This window comes from Lepidochelys kempii, chromosome 5 (assembly GCF_965140285.1).
Source record: "Lepidochelys kempii isolate rLepKem1 chromosome 5, rLepKem1.hap1, whole genome shotgun sequence".
In the NCBI taxonomy this organism is placed as follows: Eukaryota; Metazoa; Chordata; order Testudines; family Cheloniidae; genus Lepidochelys; species Lepidochelys kempii.
The window spans coordinates 42,783,803-42,800,434 of record NC_136384.1 but is presented as its reverse complement, the minus strand read 5'-3'; the positions used below and the strand labels follow the sequence as shown (position 1 = coordinate 42,800,434).

General features: G+C 37.9%; 1 protein-coding gene across 5 annotated transcripts in view; it reads right to left on the bottom strand.

Annotated features, from left to right (window-relative positions):
• Positions 1–1,596: 1,596 nt before the first annotated feature.
• The window catches only part of SREK1 (splicing regulatory glutamic acid and lysine rich protein 1), a 58,448-nt gene continuing 43,412 nt past the window's right edge, over positions 1,597–16,632 (bottom strand). For 4 of the 5 annotated variants that reach the window (XM_073344095.2, XM_073344097.2, XM_073344099.2 and 1 more), the window contains 4 exons: positions 14,835–15,383; positions 8,370–8,465; positions 6,913–7,057; positions 1,597–5,763 (listed from right to left, as the gene is read on the bottom strand). In XM_073344095.2, coding sequence (XP_073200196.1) covers positions 5,611–5,763; positions 6,913–7,057; positions 8,370–8,465; positions 14,835–15,383 — 943 coding nt within the window. In that variant the 3' untranslated portion in view covers positions 1,597–5,610. The remainder of the gene's footprint in view (positions 5,764–6,912; positions 7,058–8,369; positions 8,466–14,834; positions 15,384–16,632) is intronic. The other variant, XM_073344096.2, reaches the window with a different exon arrangement.

Below are 16,632 nucleotides of genomic sequence, written 5' to 3'. Positions count from 1 at the left end.
CAGCAGTTCAAAGCCAAATTAATTAGTCATTGACTTGAAAGCCCTGTGACCTCTGAGTTATGAATCAGTTGTCCCAAATCTAGTTTGTAGCGAACAGTTCTCCATATCCTGAAAACCACTCAATAAGGGCTGAATGGATGGTAAGACTAAGCTATGCTCTTACTGTTGCCAAAGGCAGTCCTTTCAGGTCAGGTGTGAGGCACATCAACAAATCTGTGTGAGAAAGATTGTACCACTACTGCCAGGGTGATACTTATTTTGTGATCAAAAGACTTCAGTATCCATGTCTGTCAAAACATGGCACTGAACTGACTTTAAAACAATATACAATCAAAACAGGCCAAGTGTTCTCAGAAATAATCATAGGATAAAGATTTCTAAAGCAGAAAACAAGTAAACAGCTACAGTCCATTTTTACAAGGCACTCTCATCCTGCAGTAAAAGCCCAATAGTCACAAAATTGTCAAACTTTATTGGGACAAAGCTTTTTTTCACCTGCTTAGATTGTAGAATTGATCACTTTAAAACGGTCTGTGAGAAATAGTTGATACAATTTCAGAATTGTAGAATACCATCACAAATACAACTGATTAAAGTATAAAGGGGTAAAATGGTTTCCCCCTCAGACCAGGCCAATGTCTGAGTGGGTCGTGCTTTATACCGAATGTAAAAGATGCACTGGAGGAAAGGTAGCTGACACATCTGAAGACCAGCTTATTCAATTGTTGACTATGGAATGCAGTAAAAGAAAAAACCATACATTGATGTGCTCAGATTGTGGATGAGAGCCATCTAAGTATGATAGATAGATGCCTAGAGCAGAACGAGCTGTGCAGAAAACGCGATGGCAAGCCTCCTTGTTGTTGGATTTGAAATAGGATATAAATATTGTATGCAAAGGAGCTCTTGATAAGTTTGGAATGAAATGTTTGTGACTGAGGGGATGCCTAGCTCACACAAAACTACATTTAAATAATGCTTTACTTTTCATTTTCAATATATAATAAACATTAGATGGAGGCTGACTCAGCTTTTTTCATGATTACACAATAATCAAATAATCGCCATCTGAAGATAAGTTGATTGTAGGACTAAGGCCTGGTATACACTAGATAAGAAGTTGGAATAACTAAATTGCTCAGGGGTGTGAAAAACCACACTGCTGAATGGCATAGGTAAGCTGACCTAAGTCTCCATCTCACAGCAGTAGGTCTACAGAAGAATTCTTTCATCAGCCTAGCTACTGCCTCTCGGGGAGGTGGATTACCTATGCCGACAGGAGAATTCCTCCCATCAGCATAAGTAGTTTCTACACTGAAGCATTACAGCAGCGCAGCTTCAGTGGCACACCTGTGCTGCTGAAAGAGTTACATGTAGACAAGCCTTCAATGTAAAACAAACGACATACGTCTATGAATTTCAACTATCCAGTTTCCATATTTTGGAGAGGAACACTACATCTTTCTCAAATGAGCACCTGCTGATTTTAATGGGAGTTTTACCATGGTCAAGATTGAAGGATCAGACCCACTAGGTCCAATTCATCACTGTTACTTGTGGCACCTTAGAGTACTCTTGTTCTTTTTGCGGATACAGACTAACACGGCTGCTACTCTGAAACCTGTCACTTTTGTGTCACTCCCATTTTAACCTGGTTGAAAATGCAATGAAATGAATAGTTATACTAAAGTAAAGCTGGAGGAGCAACATGTGGTGAATCAGGTCCATCATATACCCAGACTTGCATGTAATAGTGCAGATATTTTAAAATGGTTCATAGTTTATACTGCTGAAACCCAATTTTTAGGCTAACATCTACCACAGACATCTACGATTTCATCATCTTTTGTGAAGAAAGTCTAGCAAAATAAGAATGGGTTAGCTATAATCCTATTTCGTTATAAGAGGAACAAAAAACAAACAAAAACAAACCCGATATTTCAGTTGTAAAACCCAAGTAGAAGATAGCTTCTCCAAGAGGCAAAAACTACCTGCTTTTAAGTATTATTTAGATAAACGGAAAAAATGAAGGAATTCTGAAGAGAACATATATGTGAGCAATTTTTTTACCAACCAAAATTGCCTTTGCTTATTATTTTCTGCTTAGGTAAAAAGTACAGAAATTCAAACCTTTAAGTCTTACAACGGATAAACACAACACATGAATTTTTGCACAAAGGATGAAATTTTGAATTTATGAGTTCTACCCTGAAAAGTGACTATAACCATGGAATTGTGGGATCTAGGATCTTCTTTCCCCTTCCCCAATACTCTCACCAGCAATAAAAGGCTTTACAGGGCAAATTATTTCCTTCCTAACATCTGTGTAACCCTATTTACCTCAATTGATTTACACAGAGGTAAATGTGTAGACCTGTACCTGGAACTTGAAAAAACAACAACCTTGAAATAGAATCCAGCTTACTTTTTCTTAGCTGTGTCACCCCTACAAGAATAAGTTTAAAAATATCAGTCACTACTATTAGCAGATAATTCTGAACAAACATTCAGATTTGTTGGATTAAAAAGGTGCCATTTTTGCAGTCTCTTTTCAGAGTGGAAAAAGCCCCAAAGTGAAACTATGATTCACCAACCCTTTCAGCTACGGCAAATGTTGATTCAGATAAAACCGTATTTAAAATATTTATCTGTCCGTTATTAAATATGTTGTTCTTGAAAATATATGCTTCACTCACTTTCAGCTAGTTTACCTAGACTGATAATACATGCAATGTAACATGGCAGTTCAGCATGCAACCTTGCTATGAAGGAAACACTGGACATCTAGTGAAGGCTATATATATTGAATACTTGACGCACACAATCCTTGGGGAGCAGGGCATGAACTGTATTACTAAGCAGCAGCCTTACAAATATGATCTACCCACTGCAGAGTCACTGTTCTTAGATGAGGCTAGTTCCCTGGTGGTGGGCTTTTAGGGAAGGGAAAATGGAGTAATAAAATATAAAAAATTATTTTAAAGAAAAACTGAAAATAGAAATGAAAAATATTTACAAAGCAAACAGAAAAACTAGGACTTGTAAGAAAACAGCAATTTCTATTTTTTCCAGAGCGAGAGAAAACTATCATGCTTTCTAGGAAAAATCCCACAGTACAAGAGAATATGCTGAATTATGAAACACATACTCCAACTAGCAAGTAAAACTGCTAGTCTGCTGTTGCCAATTTTCAAAGGCATTGTTCTTAGACAACCATAGCTAATCTTTTTATGAATTTCTGCCATATTATAGAGATGTGCAATTTCAGAATACTAGAAAGAAAAACAACCAATAGGAATCAAAATAAACATTGACATCTGAAACTATGAAGCCATGTGTGAAAACCATTTGACTTCTCACAAGGAAAGATATCTTATCAAAGTTAATTTTCTAAATGCTATGTATATTACTGGCATGCACTTTCCAAATCAAAGCAACCCCCTGAGAAAAAGTAGATGACTATTCAATGAAAAATGTTCCTTTCATATTATATATATATATATATATATATATATATATATATGCAAAAACTTCCTTCTAAAATACTTAATTTTATTAGTGAAATGGTACCAAAGATAACAAGTATACAAACCATCTTTGCTCTATGCTACTTACACATAAATAAGACAGCTGTTGTTGCAAGACCCGATCCTTCACAGTCTTTCTATAAGCATACAGATTTGTTATTCTTTTATTGGAATAAACTGTTCACCAGCCAACTGCATGTGGCTTAAACATCACAAAAATGACCATCTATACTTTACATGGTAAAGCATTTTCTATAGTTTTAATGGTACACAGCGGCAAGATACTTCAAATCCTAACAAAAATAAAGAGTGATTAAGCAGCTGCACAAACTGGGTTTCATTACCTTATAAAGTGGGCAACTTCTCATTCCCCATAAAACACTTAGGCTTCTGTAAGTATTAACTTTAAAAAGGAAAATCAAATTGAAAGTAACTAACTAATATACTACTTAGCTTTTAAAATTGATAGAAATAACTCTTCCCATGAGGTAAGGCAATTGAGTCTTTTGATTGTATTTCATTGTATTAAAAATAAGTCTACTTGATTTTAGTATTAAACAAGTTTTAAAGGTCTTTTAAGAAATCTTACAATGATGAGATTACTTCAGAGCACAAGTCACATTTTTACTTGACAAAATATTTGCAGTGTATCATTCTCTCCAGTTACATGCTTTCTCCCCAAAGAATGAATCCAAGAAGGACATAGAATCTCTACCATATAACTCTAATGTAAATTCAACTACTATTCTTTTCAAACAAACTTTGCACACAATTCCTTTCACATCACACAACCAACATTAGAGAAGATGATTGAGAGGTAATGATTAAGGCCATCCAATGTACAGAAAAAGTTTAAAGAGCTCCCTTTGGATTTTGGTGAAATTAGAGCATGCTCTGTATTCAGTTACCATACTTCATAGTATGATGGTCCCCAAACTACACTTTTGCATTCATTTATATAAATCTTCTTAAAAATGGAGCTTCAGTCTTGAACCAAGTGAACCTAGCACAGCTTTTCTGACAAACCACTCACATTCTTGTCTACTGGTGTGGTTTTGGTAGAACAGCGATCGAGATTATGTAAGATGTAACCGAAAATTAATAGCACGTATAAAGTTCCAGAAAATATACCACATTTTAAGAAGGCACTAAAGCTTTAGCTTGTGCTCCCATATACTATTTTGAAAACAGGGTATTGATTTTCATAACACCACCTGTACCATATGCAGCTGAACAGACCCACTGCAATATGGCTCAAAACAAAACCAGAAGTTCTGATACCACTATACAGATGTGCTTACTTTTGAGGATAGGAGAGGGGGAAGAAACCCAGTAAGCTAAACTATTATCTACAATATGGTGGTTGTTCCTTCTATAAATAGGACAGTAACATGCATTGTTCAACTACTATTAAAAGAAATATTCATTTCAGGGATAGTAATAAGAAAATGACTTTAAATAAGAAAAAATGAATCCGAGCAGTGAGCAAATGAAAACTTAATAGTCAGTGGGCGTTTAACGCAATAACGGCAAAACTATGTATTAAAGTAAAAACCCTTTTTTCCATAGCTGTCATTTACAAGGGAAAGTGTGTATATTTTTGCACCATGTCCAAGCACATCATCAAAACAGTACACATTGAAATAAAAAAAAAAAAAACAAAAAAACAAAACAAACACAAGGAAAAACAATACAAAATTCATTAACTAGCAATATTTTAACAACTTCCAATGCATACCTTCAGCTTATGCAGGTTTACATCTTTCAATTTCACCTTATCTGAAACAGTTCTTGGCAAAAGTTAACATAAATCATTTTACAAATAATACAGCCATCATGGAAATGCATGGATTCTCACAGATGAATAGTTCTGATGGCATTTGCCTTAATCATGGCATATATTACTGGTCCATGGTCTTTCTTGCTTTCCAGCAAGAAGACAACAAAGCTATCACAAGAATTGGAAGAGCTACTAGTACATATCAACCTGCTCAGTAGATTGCTTTGATGTTTTCTTCCTCTTTCAGGGAAATAAAAAGCTTTGGATTCACCCCACAGTTGAGTCAGAGGTCCATTCGTTACTTTATACCTCTTCCATTTTAACTGAGAGGTTTTCTTCATTTGGTTGACAGTTCCCATTCTGTTGTAGTTTGACTTCATCTGTCCTTTGTGTATCTTTATTTTCTACTGCCTTGTTAATTTCTGAATTCGCATCCCCTTTAGTGTGATCTTTATCCTACCAAGAATGTTAACAAGTTATATTTTTATAACAACAATATTCCGTATTGTGCCAAGATTTCCAGAAGTAACTGGTGATTTTGGATGTTTACATTTCTGGATACCCAATGGGAGACAGCTTAAAGAGGCCAGTTTTAAGAGCACGGGTGCTCAATAGCCTCTGAAAATCTGTCCCATTTAAGGGTGTCTGAAGTTGGGCACCCAAAACACACCAAAATCACTTTTTGAAATCTTTGCCTTAAAGAATTATATTTTGCTATATACAATTATTCAGAAGTAAAATAAAACAGAACAACAACACTAGAGAGATATCACTAACAACTCCATAGTTAAGACTTTGCGGAGTTTTCCTCTTAAACCAGGACTAGATCTCTCTATTTCTAGTTTTAATGGTTAAATATTTTACCAAAATTTCTGTTCAGATGTCCACTACATTTTTATGATAGCTCTTGGATAAAATAATTATTGAAGTCTGTAGAGGAAGCAATTAAAAGTCAGTCAGTTTTTAAATTGGACACTGGCAGTCTCACTTTTTCACTTCTATAGTTAAATAGCCACAATTACAACTCTCTCAAGGACAGGCTACTTTTGAAATGTTAAAATTAAAAGCTCACAAGGTAATCAGTCTGAACACTTGATTTTTGCTAATAATATCCGTATACCACTGTTCCCTGACCCACCTACTGAGCCTGCTCCTCCAGCTTTGCTCCTTGTAGAGTTCTCTAGCAAGCCTTTGACCCTGGGGAACCAGGAGGCAGCACTGTGGAAGGGAAGTACAAGGTAGACACATAGTTCTGCAACTGAGCTGCCTTTTTTGGTTGCCTACACAATGTGCCGTATGGCTGCTCAAACAGACAGGCAGCCAACCCACTCCTCACCCGATATTTCTTTATTCCATCCCACTCATTTCTCCCTACCTACCCACTCAAGCACCTGAAGAGTTGGGAAGGTTCAAGTAGGGAAACCTAGTCTAATGGATCTGCCAAATTAACTTTCTTTTGGAGCACCTGTCTCTTGCTGGCAGGAACTATACTTAAGTGTCCAAACTAGCAAAGAATGAAGACAGAAAGGACAGATTTTGTCAAGAATCAATCAAATTCTACTGTTCAGTCACTTTCCTGTTCATCACTTGTTCACAAGTGCTTACCTTCAGTGTAGTAGTGGTTTTGTCAGACTTCTCCTTCCCATCTTTTTCTTTGCTACTTTTTTTCTTGGATGTGGATTGCTCTCTCTCTTTTCTTTCATTATTTGAATCCCTTTCTTTCTCTCTCTTTTTGTCCTTCTTATTTCTGCTTAAGAAAGTTTGTAGACATTCAGTAATTGAGTAAACCAATTGAATACTAAAAAGTTCTTTAGAAAGCTGTAATTCTTAGAATCAACCCTTCATTTTCAGTACTGAACTGTAACACTAATGTGTTTCAACTGGTGGTTCCTACGTAAGAGACTGTGTAATTCCGCAGCTTCTTATTTTAAAAAAAATATTTTCTGAATCATCCAAACAGCATATTTCTAAAAGACCCTGAAGATGTACAGGTGTGGAATTTACTGAAAGGACAAATCTCTTCATGCCAAATAATAATGATCAGAAGCATTTCTAATTGAATACATATATGATTTAGCTAACAATGCTAAAAAAAAAATCCAAAATCCATATGTACCGTAAGTGCAACCATGCAAAAATTATTAAGTACTGTACTGTATACTGTATACTTATATCCATTAAAAAAAAAAGGTCATTTGTCTTACACGCCCAAGTCACTTGCATTGATCTGGAAATAACTGCTCATACATATAAGGTTTTTCATCATTTGCTCTTTTGTTTAATAGCTATCAGAATTTGGGAAAGTAAATTCACAATCTTTTTCTTATGAACAACTGACTGAAGGAGTTTAATGGTTAGCAGATCAGTAACTGCAGTTTGATTCCTTTAATCTCCAATTAGATCTAGAATTACTATCAAAACATTAAGTTGCACACCAGACCCACATCTGTGAGACTTTCCAAAAGAATGGGTAAAAGAGAGAAGAGATTAAATATTTGTAAAAATGCAAAACACTGTCAATTTTCTCACTCAAAAGAGCTGAAGAATTTAATTTTCAAAAATATACAAAGAGGGGAGTGAATTGACAAAGGACAGTGTACAGAGCAATAAGGATCTTTGATCGATTTGGATGTAGAGAATGTAAACAGCTCCAAAATAATAAATCAATACAAGATTGAACTGAGACTTGAATCACTTTGACCAAATGAAATTATCTGAAGTGACAGAAGCGTAATAAAAGAGACTCAGGCAGGGGTGATGAACTGATGAGAACAGTGTTTCCAAACAAGTTTTTTTCCATATTCCCAGATTCTCCACCTAAGATTCTGTTTTGGAGAAAGAGGGCTGATCTTGTCATTTACATACAAGACAGGCAGAAAGCTTCTTACAAATGCTGGAGAAAAAAAAAAAAAAAAGAACTGCCCAGAAGGAATCCAAATCTCCTCAGCAAATTTTTTTGCATGATACTGGGAAGCTAATGAAATTTCAGTATGGGAGAAAGATCATTCAAGATTTTCCTTTTTAGCTGTCTATTTTAGTTCTAATATATTTATAAATCCCACCTCCTTGGTGATGGAGACCGAGAGGACTTTCTCTTTGATGTTCTGGATGATTTTGGAGACTTGGAAGGACTTCTACTCTTCCTCTTACGTCTTTCTCTGTAAGACCAAGAAGTTCAAAATTAGGCAATGAAGATGCACAATACATTAGATAATGGCCTAAGAAAACAGATGTTTCTTAACATTATTCTTTGGCATGACAGCTCGTTGACACTGTTAATGTCCTGCAACATGCTGGCCACTACTAAGTGTATGTCTCACTGATTGTACATATATTACACAAGTCAAGAAATTTAAAGCTTTCTGTATGTGAGAATTTTGTGGGAGGAGGCATGGCAGAGGGAAGTGGCAGAAGGAGATTATGCTTCTTCAGATTTCTGCTATATCACATTTTGGAAGAGAATAAATTTACCTTCTCAGCCCAAACACCTCTATCAGGTGATAATGGGCACCTGATAGAGTTAAATTTATTACCACCTATTGTCATTACAATAAAGCCCAGGATGAGGACCTCATTGTACTAGAAGCTATTGACCTCAGCGGGGCCAGGGTCACCTATGGTCCCTCCTCTGAAGAGTTTGCAATATAAGAAAAGTTCCTCCTTCAACGTAAGAGCCAAGAATTACTATTATTAAACATGAATCTTTAAATTATCAGCTGAGTTGATAAGTAACGAAAGAAACTATTACTAGAACACATACCTTAAGAATTACAAATACATACATTTTAAAGGGGCATGAGAAAAAAGCTTTTTAACTATCTTGTCTTGAGTTTGGAGATCTAAATTTCCTCTACAGGAGCTGATGAAACCACTAACATTTACCTTGCATGGAGCTGCATTCCTTACAGTGTTCTGAAGCTCAACTGTAAAATATGCTGATTCCTCTGGCCCTGATCAAAGAAAGCACTTAGGTATGTGCACAAATTTTAAGCATGTGAGTAGTGAGTAGTGTATTTAAACTTGAGCATGAGCTGAAGTGCTTTGTGGGATCAGAGCCAGAGGACCCAGACCCTCACAGAATCAGTCCCAGAGGTGTTTGTTGTAAATCATGACAGGGAACATTTTAATATGGATTAAAACATTTCTATTATTATTACTTCTCAAAGGATGACATGCTATTGTTAACAAACAATGCTGTATTAAAAAAAATAGGACACAATAGTTGTATGGGAAGGTTGAAGCCCAATAAAATCCAACAAACAAAGGAAATTCAGATTAAGTCAGATTCTTAACATTTTATTTAAATGAGAATTTGGTAGGGTTTTTTACGAGCTACCGAAGGTTGCTATTCTAGGATCTGATCCAGGGTGTTGCTGAATACTCGTAACTCCCCGACTGCACGTACAATGAACCAGGCATAAAACAAGAATAAATTAACTAGATCTAAAGATTAGTTTAATATTAAATTAGAGTATAAGTTATATCAAAATGGATGCCCTCTTCCTGTTGGCATTTTTTCAGAACAAAAATTATCATGGTTTATTTCAGAAATTTGACGAAGCAGGACAAAAAGAGTTCAGGAGAGCTGGGAGTTTCTCAAAGAGACAATATTAAAGGCACAACAGAAAACTATCCTAATACAAAGGAGAGATTAAAAGAATAGTAAGAAGCCAATATGGCTCCATCAAGGGCTCTTTAAGTCTACAAAAACAGGAAACAAGGACAAATTGCTAAGAAAGAGTACAAAAGAATACCACAAGACTGTAGGACAAAAATCAGTAAGGCTAAGGCTTTGTCTACACTGCCAACTGAATGACAAAACTTTTCACAGGTGCTCAAAAAAGCCTCCCCTCCTACCCCCCCGAAAGACAAAAGTTTTGCCAAGGCAAGTGGCAGTGTAAACTGCTCGTTGTCGGCAGGAGTGCTCTCCTGTTGACAACGCAAACCCCGCTTGTAGGGGGTGGAAGTATTTTGTTGGCAAAAGTGCCAACTAACAGGTTTACACTGCCCAACTTTTAGCAACACGACTGTGTCGCGAAAAGCTGTGTCGCGTAGACAAACCCGAAGACACAAAATGCATTACACCTAGCAAGGGACACAAGAGGTTCTATAAATACATTAGGAGCAATAGCAAGACAAAGGAAAGTGTAGGTCTACTACTTAGAGAAGGAGAGCACATGGATGACATCAAGAAGGCTGATATGTTAAATGCCTATTTTGCTTTAGTCTTCACTAAAAAGGTTAATTGTAACAAGATACTTAACACAATTAATGTTAACAACAAGGAGGAAGGAACCCATGGCAAAATACAGAAAGAAGAGATTAAATAATATTTAGATAATTAGATGTATTCAAATTGGCAGGGTATGATGAAATTCACTCTATGATACTTTTAAGGAACTAGCAGTCTCAAAACTGTTAGCAACTATTTTTGAGACTCATGGAAATGAGGTCCCAGAGGGCAGGAAAAGGGCAAACATAGTACCTATGTTTAAAAAGGAACAAAGAGGACCTGGGGAATTTTAGACCAGTCAGCCTAACTTCCATAGCTAGAAAGATACAGGAACAAATTATTAAACAATTTGTAAGCACCTAGGGCAAGGGTGGGCAAACTTTTTGGCCTGAGGGCCACATCTGGGAATAGAAATTGTATGGCAGGCCACAAAATTGGGGTTGGGGTGCGGGGGAGGGCTCTGGTTGGGGGTGTGGGCTCCAGGGTAGGGCCAGAAATGAGGAGTTCAGAGTGCAGGAGGGGCTCCAGGCTGGGGAGTAGGGTGTGGGGAGAGGCTCAGGGGTGCAAGCTCTGGGCGGTGCTTACCTCAAGCGGCTCCCAGAAGCAGCGTCATGTCCCTTTTCTGGCTCCTACGTGGCCAGGTGACTCGTCTACAGACACTGTCCCTGCAGCACCCATTGGCTGTGGTTCCGGCCAATGGGAGCTGTGGGGGAGGTGCTTGGGGCGGGGGCAGCATGCAGAGTGGAGCTCCCTGGCTGTCCCTATGCATAGGAGCCAGAGGGGGGCCATAACACCACTTCCAGGAGCCAGGCGGAGAGGCCTCCGACCCTGCTGCCCGGCTGAAGCACTGGAATGGGGCAAGCCCCCACCCTCCTCCCCAGCGGGAGCTCGAGGGCCTGATTAAAATAGTTGGTGGGCCATAGTTTGCCCACCCCTGACCTAGGGGATAATACGGTGATAAGGAATAGCCAACATAGATTTGTCAAGAACAAATCATGCCAAACCTATATAATTAATTACATTCTTTAGGGTTTTAATCATCTACTGGATAGAGAGGAAGCTGTATATGTGATAAATCTTGATTTTAGTAAGTCTTTTAGCACAGTCCTGCATGACATTCTCATAGGCCAACTACAGAATGGAGTCTAGATGAAATTACTATAAGGTGCATGCATAATTGGTTGAAAGCCCATACTCATGAAAGTTATCAATAGCATGCGGTCAAACTGGGAGTATGTATCTAGTGGGGTCTCACAGGGGTCTGTCCTAGATCCAGTACTACTCAATATTTTCATTAGTGACTTAGATAATAGAGTAAACAGTCTACATGTAAAATTTGTGGATGACATCAAGCTGGGAGGGTATGCAAGCACTTTGGAGAACAGGGTTAGAATTCAAAATGATGATTTTAGATCAGTTCTCCAATTTAACAAGATGAAACTCAATAAAGACAAGTACAAAGTATTACTGTTAGGAAGGAAAAAAATCAAGTGCAAAAATACAACAACATTGGAATAACTGGCTAGCCAGTAGTACTACAGAAAAGGATCGGGGGGTATCATGGATCACAAACGGAACATGAGCCAAAAATGTGACGCAACTGCAAAAAAGGCTAATATCGTTCTGGGGAGTATTGACAGGAGTCTTTTATGTAGCACACGAGAGATAATTTTCCTGCTCTACTCAGCACTAGTGAGGACTCAGCTAGAATGGGGTGTCCAGTTTTGGGCACCAAACTTCGAGAAAGATGTAGAAAATATGAGAGATCCAGAAGTCAGCAACGAAAATGATAAAAGGTTTAGAAAACATGACCTATGAAGAAAGATTAAAAACATGGAAATGTTTATCTTGGGGGAAAAAATGACTGAGGGGAGCACCTGATAATCTCCAAGTATGTTAAGGGCTGTTATAAAAAGAGGACAGTGATTGATTACTTCTTGCCCTACCCTCAGTGGACATAAAGAACAATTGGCTTAAATGGCCAGCAAGGGAGATTTAGGTTAGATATTAGGAAAAACTTTCTAACTATAATGCTAGTTAAGCCCTGAAATAGGCTTCCAAGGAAGGTTGTAGAATCCCCATCATTGGAGGTTTTTAAAAACAGGCTAGACAAACACCTGTCAGGGATAGTCGAGGTGTATTTATTACTGCCGCAGCACAGGGGGGTGGATAAAATAACCTCTTGAGGTCCCTTCCAGCCCTACATTTCTATGATTCTACACTAAGGCTTGGTTTACACTTGAAAGTTGTAGAATCATAGCTACGTCGGTAAAGGGGATCAAAGTAGATATGCCAACATAACCCCCAGTGCAGATGCAGCTAGGTTGACAGAACAACACTTCAGTTGATGTAGCTGATATCATTTGGGAAGGTAGTGTTCCTCTGCCGACAGAAAAATTCCTTATGTTGGGGTAGGCTGCATCTTCACTACGGAAACTAATACTACATTCCCCCTTTCTGAAAACAGAAGGATGATAAAACCTTTATCCAAACTTTTCCTTAAGCACCACAAAACACAAATAACAGACCTATAAAAGATAGCATAGCCTGCCTGAACCTTCAGACTTGTATCAGTGATTTATTCTGACTTTTTAGGACTAATTCTTTGACATTCTTGGATTCTAGGGATTTGTTGGGTTGTTATTTGATCTCATTTTTGATACCCTGAATACAAAACTGTCTTTATTTCCTCTTTACACAGACTCTTAGCTTCTTACTCGCAGCTCCCTAGCGGCCATCCTGAATAGTAGGGCTTAACACGACAATGCAAAGAACAAGATTAGGCGATAGTCTGAAACAGATCCTTCACTGAGTGAAAAGGGTCAAGCAATGTCTAGTCTGGATCCTGATACAGTAGTCTACACCATTATTCCCAGTGCCAAATTTGACAGAAACAAGGGAGCAAGTGGGACATCCTCATGGAAATGAGAACTCCCACGATGATCCTCAGTCTTCCTCAGAGATGGCAGTCCACACAAAACTGTTCCAAAGAGGAATTTCTGCACATTCATAATTGGTTCCCCGCTTATTTAAATAGGGAAGTATGGGGAAGGCTCCGAGATTTGCCTCAAACCAGCAGCATCGTCAGCATTACCAGACCCTTTCAAGTACTCAGACAGAGGAGGATGTATTTTTTCTTTTTTTTGCACAAAGAAGTATCTCAATACTGATGGCCTCTTTCAGTATGTCCAATTTACAGAATTCAGAAGAAGAGTGACATTTCTTTCCCTTTTTGACTCTTCTTAGTCCCTGAACTGACTGGTCTCTTTTTGCACTTTGGAATCCATGTTCAACTTGGCCTTCATCAAAAAAAGAAGGACCTGTTTCTGATGTGGATGGAGAGTCCTTCTGAGCTAGACTATCAGAAATTAGATTATCAATCCCTCTGACCTCTTCAGGTGAAAGTGGCACTATAGAGAACCTCTCAGATAGACAAGTTTCACTAAAGTATAGGAAGCATTGTGTCAATTAGTCTGCCATGTACATCTTGGCTTTACACAAAGGGTACCACAGAAGCCAGATGTGTCAGTCCTCAGTTCCAAAGGAAGATCCCCTTGACACAAATATGAAAATAAAACAACAGGATTAAACTGCACAATGCTAATTCACACTAACTTTACTAAACTACAATAAAAGCTAAGTAGAACAAGATAAACAGCTAATATTCCTCTGCTCTCTGTTGGCAGTTTTTAGCATTGTAGGGAACAATGCAATGAGGTTCTAGTGGATAGAAGTAACTGAGGAACTATATAACCTAGAGACCAAATGGTTGGTGGGACAAGGGAGCATGCACGCTGCCTCACAGACAAATGTGTACAATATAGGTTCATCCCAAGAGTGTGTCTTGAAGCAGGCAACCACCTCAAAAAAGAGCTATCATCCAATTAACTGAAGGACCAGAGTAGGAGGCTAAATCTGAAACCAACTTTTGTCAGTCTTGTTCTATGTTAATCTCACATGGGACATAAAAAAACCCAAACTTCCTGCTGATTATTTATGTCATAAAGCTAAACGTAATAAATGTTCCTTTCCCTGGAGGTGAAATAAAACATGTAATAATTTCTGAACAGAAATAAAAAAAAAAAAAAAAAAAAAAAAAAGAGTAGGACAGAGAAATAAAGCTTCAAGGTTTTCTCCCCAGAATCAATTTAGAGAGAACAGTATCACAGAAAATTAAACTATCTTCTTAATAAATGACATCGCAATACTGATGCATAGTATTTAGGTTTTGTGTTATCTCATTGTACTGACAGGTTAAGAACTAGCATAGCAAAATTATCAAACAGAATCAAACCTGCTGGAACTACGAGATCTTCTTAGAGAACTGTAGCTTCTGGGAGGTGTTCTGGATCTCTTCTCTTTCTTCTTTTTATCATCCCTCTCTTTGGACCTCTCTTTTTCTCTTTCCCGTTCCTTCTCTTTGTCCCCTTCCTTGTCTTTGTCCTTCTCCTTGTCACCCTCCTTCTTCTCTCGGTCCTTCTCCCTGTCCTTCTCCTTAACCTTCTCCCTGTCCCCCTCTTTCTCCCGATCCTTTTCCTTGTCCCTGTCCCCCCCTTTCTCCAGGTCTGTTTCCTTCTTGTCCCGGACTACCTCCTTCTCCTTGTCCCTGTCCTTCTCCCGGTCTTTGTTCCTCTCCTTTTCTTTGTCTCTATCCCTCTCTCGGTCCTTGTCCCTGTCTTTTTCTTTATCTCTGTCCCTATTTCTCTCTTTGTCTCTGTCCCGCTCCCTTTCTTTTTCTTTATCTCTGTCTCTCTCCTTCTCCCTGTCTCGGTCCTTGTCCTTCTCTCTGACCTTTTCTTTTTCCTTGACCTTTTCTTTGTTTTCTTTGTCTTTTTTCTTGTCCCTACGAAAAAGAAACATTCATTCATCATTGAAATGACCCTAATAAAAAGCTGAATTCACTCCTTTACCCTACTAATAAACACTCAACAAAACTCATAACTCTCTCTTTCAAAAATAATCACAACTATGCAAAATGTAAATTTCCCACCCACCTCATTCCTAACAATCTAGCTTTTTTCCCCTGCAGCTGCTGAAGGCAGAGGTATAAAAAAGAAAGGAAAAAAAACAATTAATCTTTAGACTAATGACATTATAGCATAGGAACAGACTATGAATAAGTGCAGTATACAGTCTATGGACATTTGTAGGAACCTGAATGCTGAAGTAGACTTTCCAGCATATTGTGGGAAATTTTTAAACTTGGCTTTTAAACATTTCTTCTCATAACAAGGAGGAGTCTGGTGGCACCTTAAAGACTAACAGATTTATTTGGGTATAAGCTTTTGTAGGTTAAAAAAACCCCACTTCTTCAGTTGTATGGCTTATGCCCAAATCAATCGGATAGTCTTTAAGGTGACACCGGATTCCTCATTGTTTCTGTGGATTGTGGACTAACATGGCTTTGTTTTGTTTTGTTTTTGTGGACTAACACGGCTACCCCTCTGCTACTTCTCATAACAGGGAATCCATCACCCTAGGATGGACTATAGGACAGTGTTTCTATTTGTGGTTAGGTCCAGTAAAGAATAGACACAACTGTACATTATTTTTATTGAGTCTGCAAAAAAGAAACCCTACACAAATAAAGTACAATGATTTGGATGTGTATATTTAATTTTCTTCCCTCAAGGTAATAAGTATTTCAGGAAAAATTGTAAGGGCTACCAGCAAGAGTTGGTGGCCACACTCTGAGACCACCAAAAATGTTGCGAGAACCCCTGCTATAGGATGACCACATCCTCAGGAACTCACAAAAGAAGCTCAAACTATAAAACTATAGTTTTAGTCCTAAACTAATCTACCACACACATTATATCTATATCTATATCCTGGAACTGTGCCACAAATCCAGGATAATTGTTATTGGACTTTAAACAAGGGAAGTTAAGTTACATATTAACAAAGGAGGGAAAAATATACAGACCGATGGATTCTTTGTTATAAAAGGGCAAATTTACAGGCAAAGGCAACGTTGTCTTATTCTCATATAGAGGCAATTCATCAGTCTGGATTAGTCTATTAGGAGTTGGCAAGCTACCCAAAATGCAGAAAGGGAGGAAGAAAACAGAAATATATGGCTCACGGAAGGA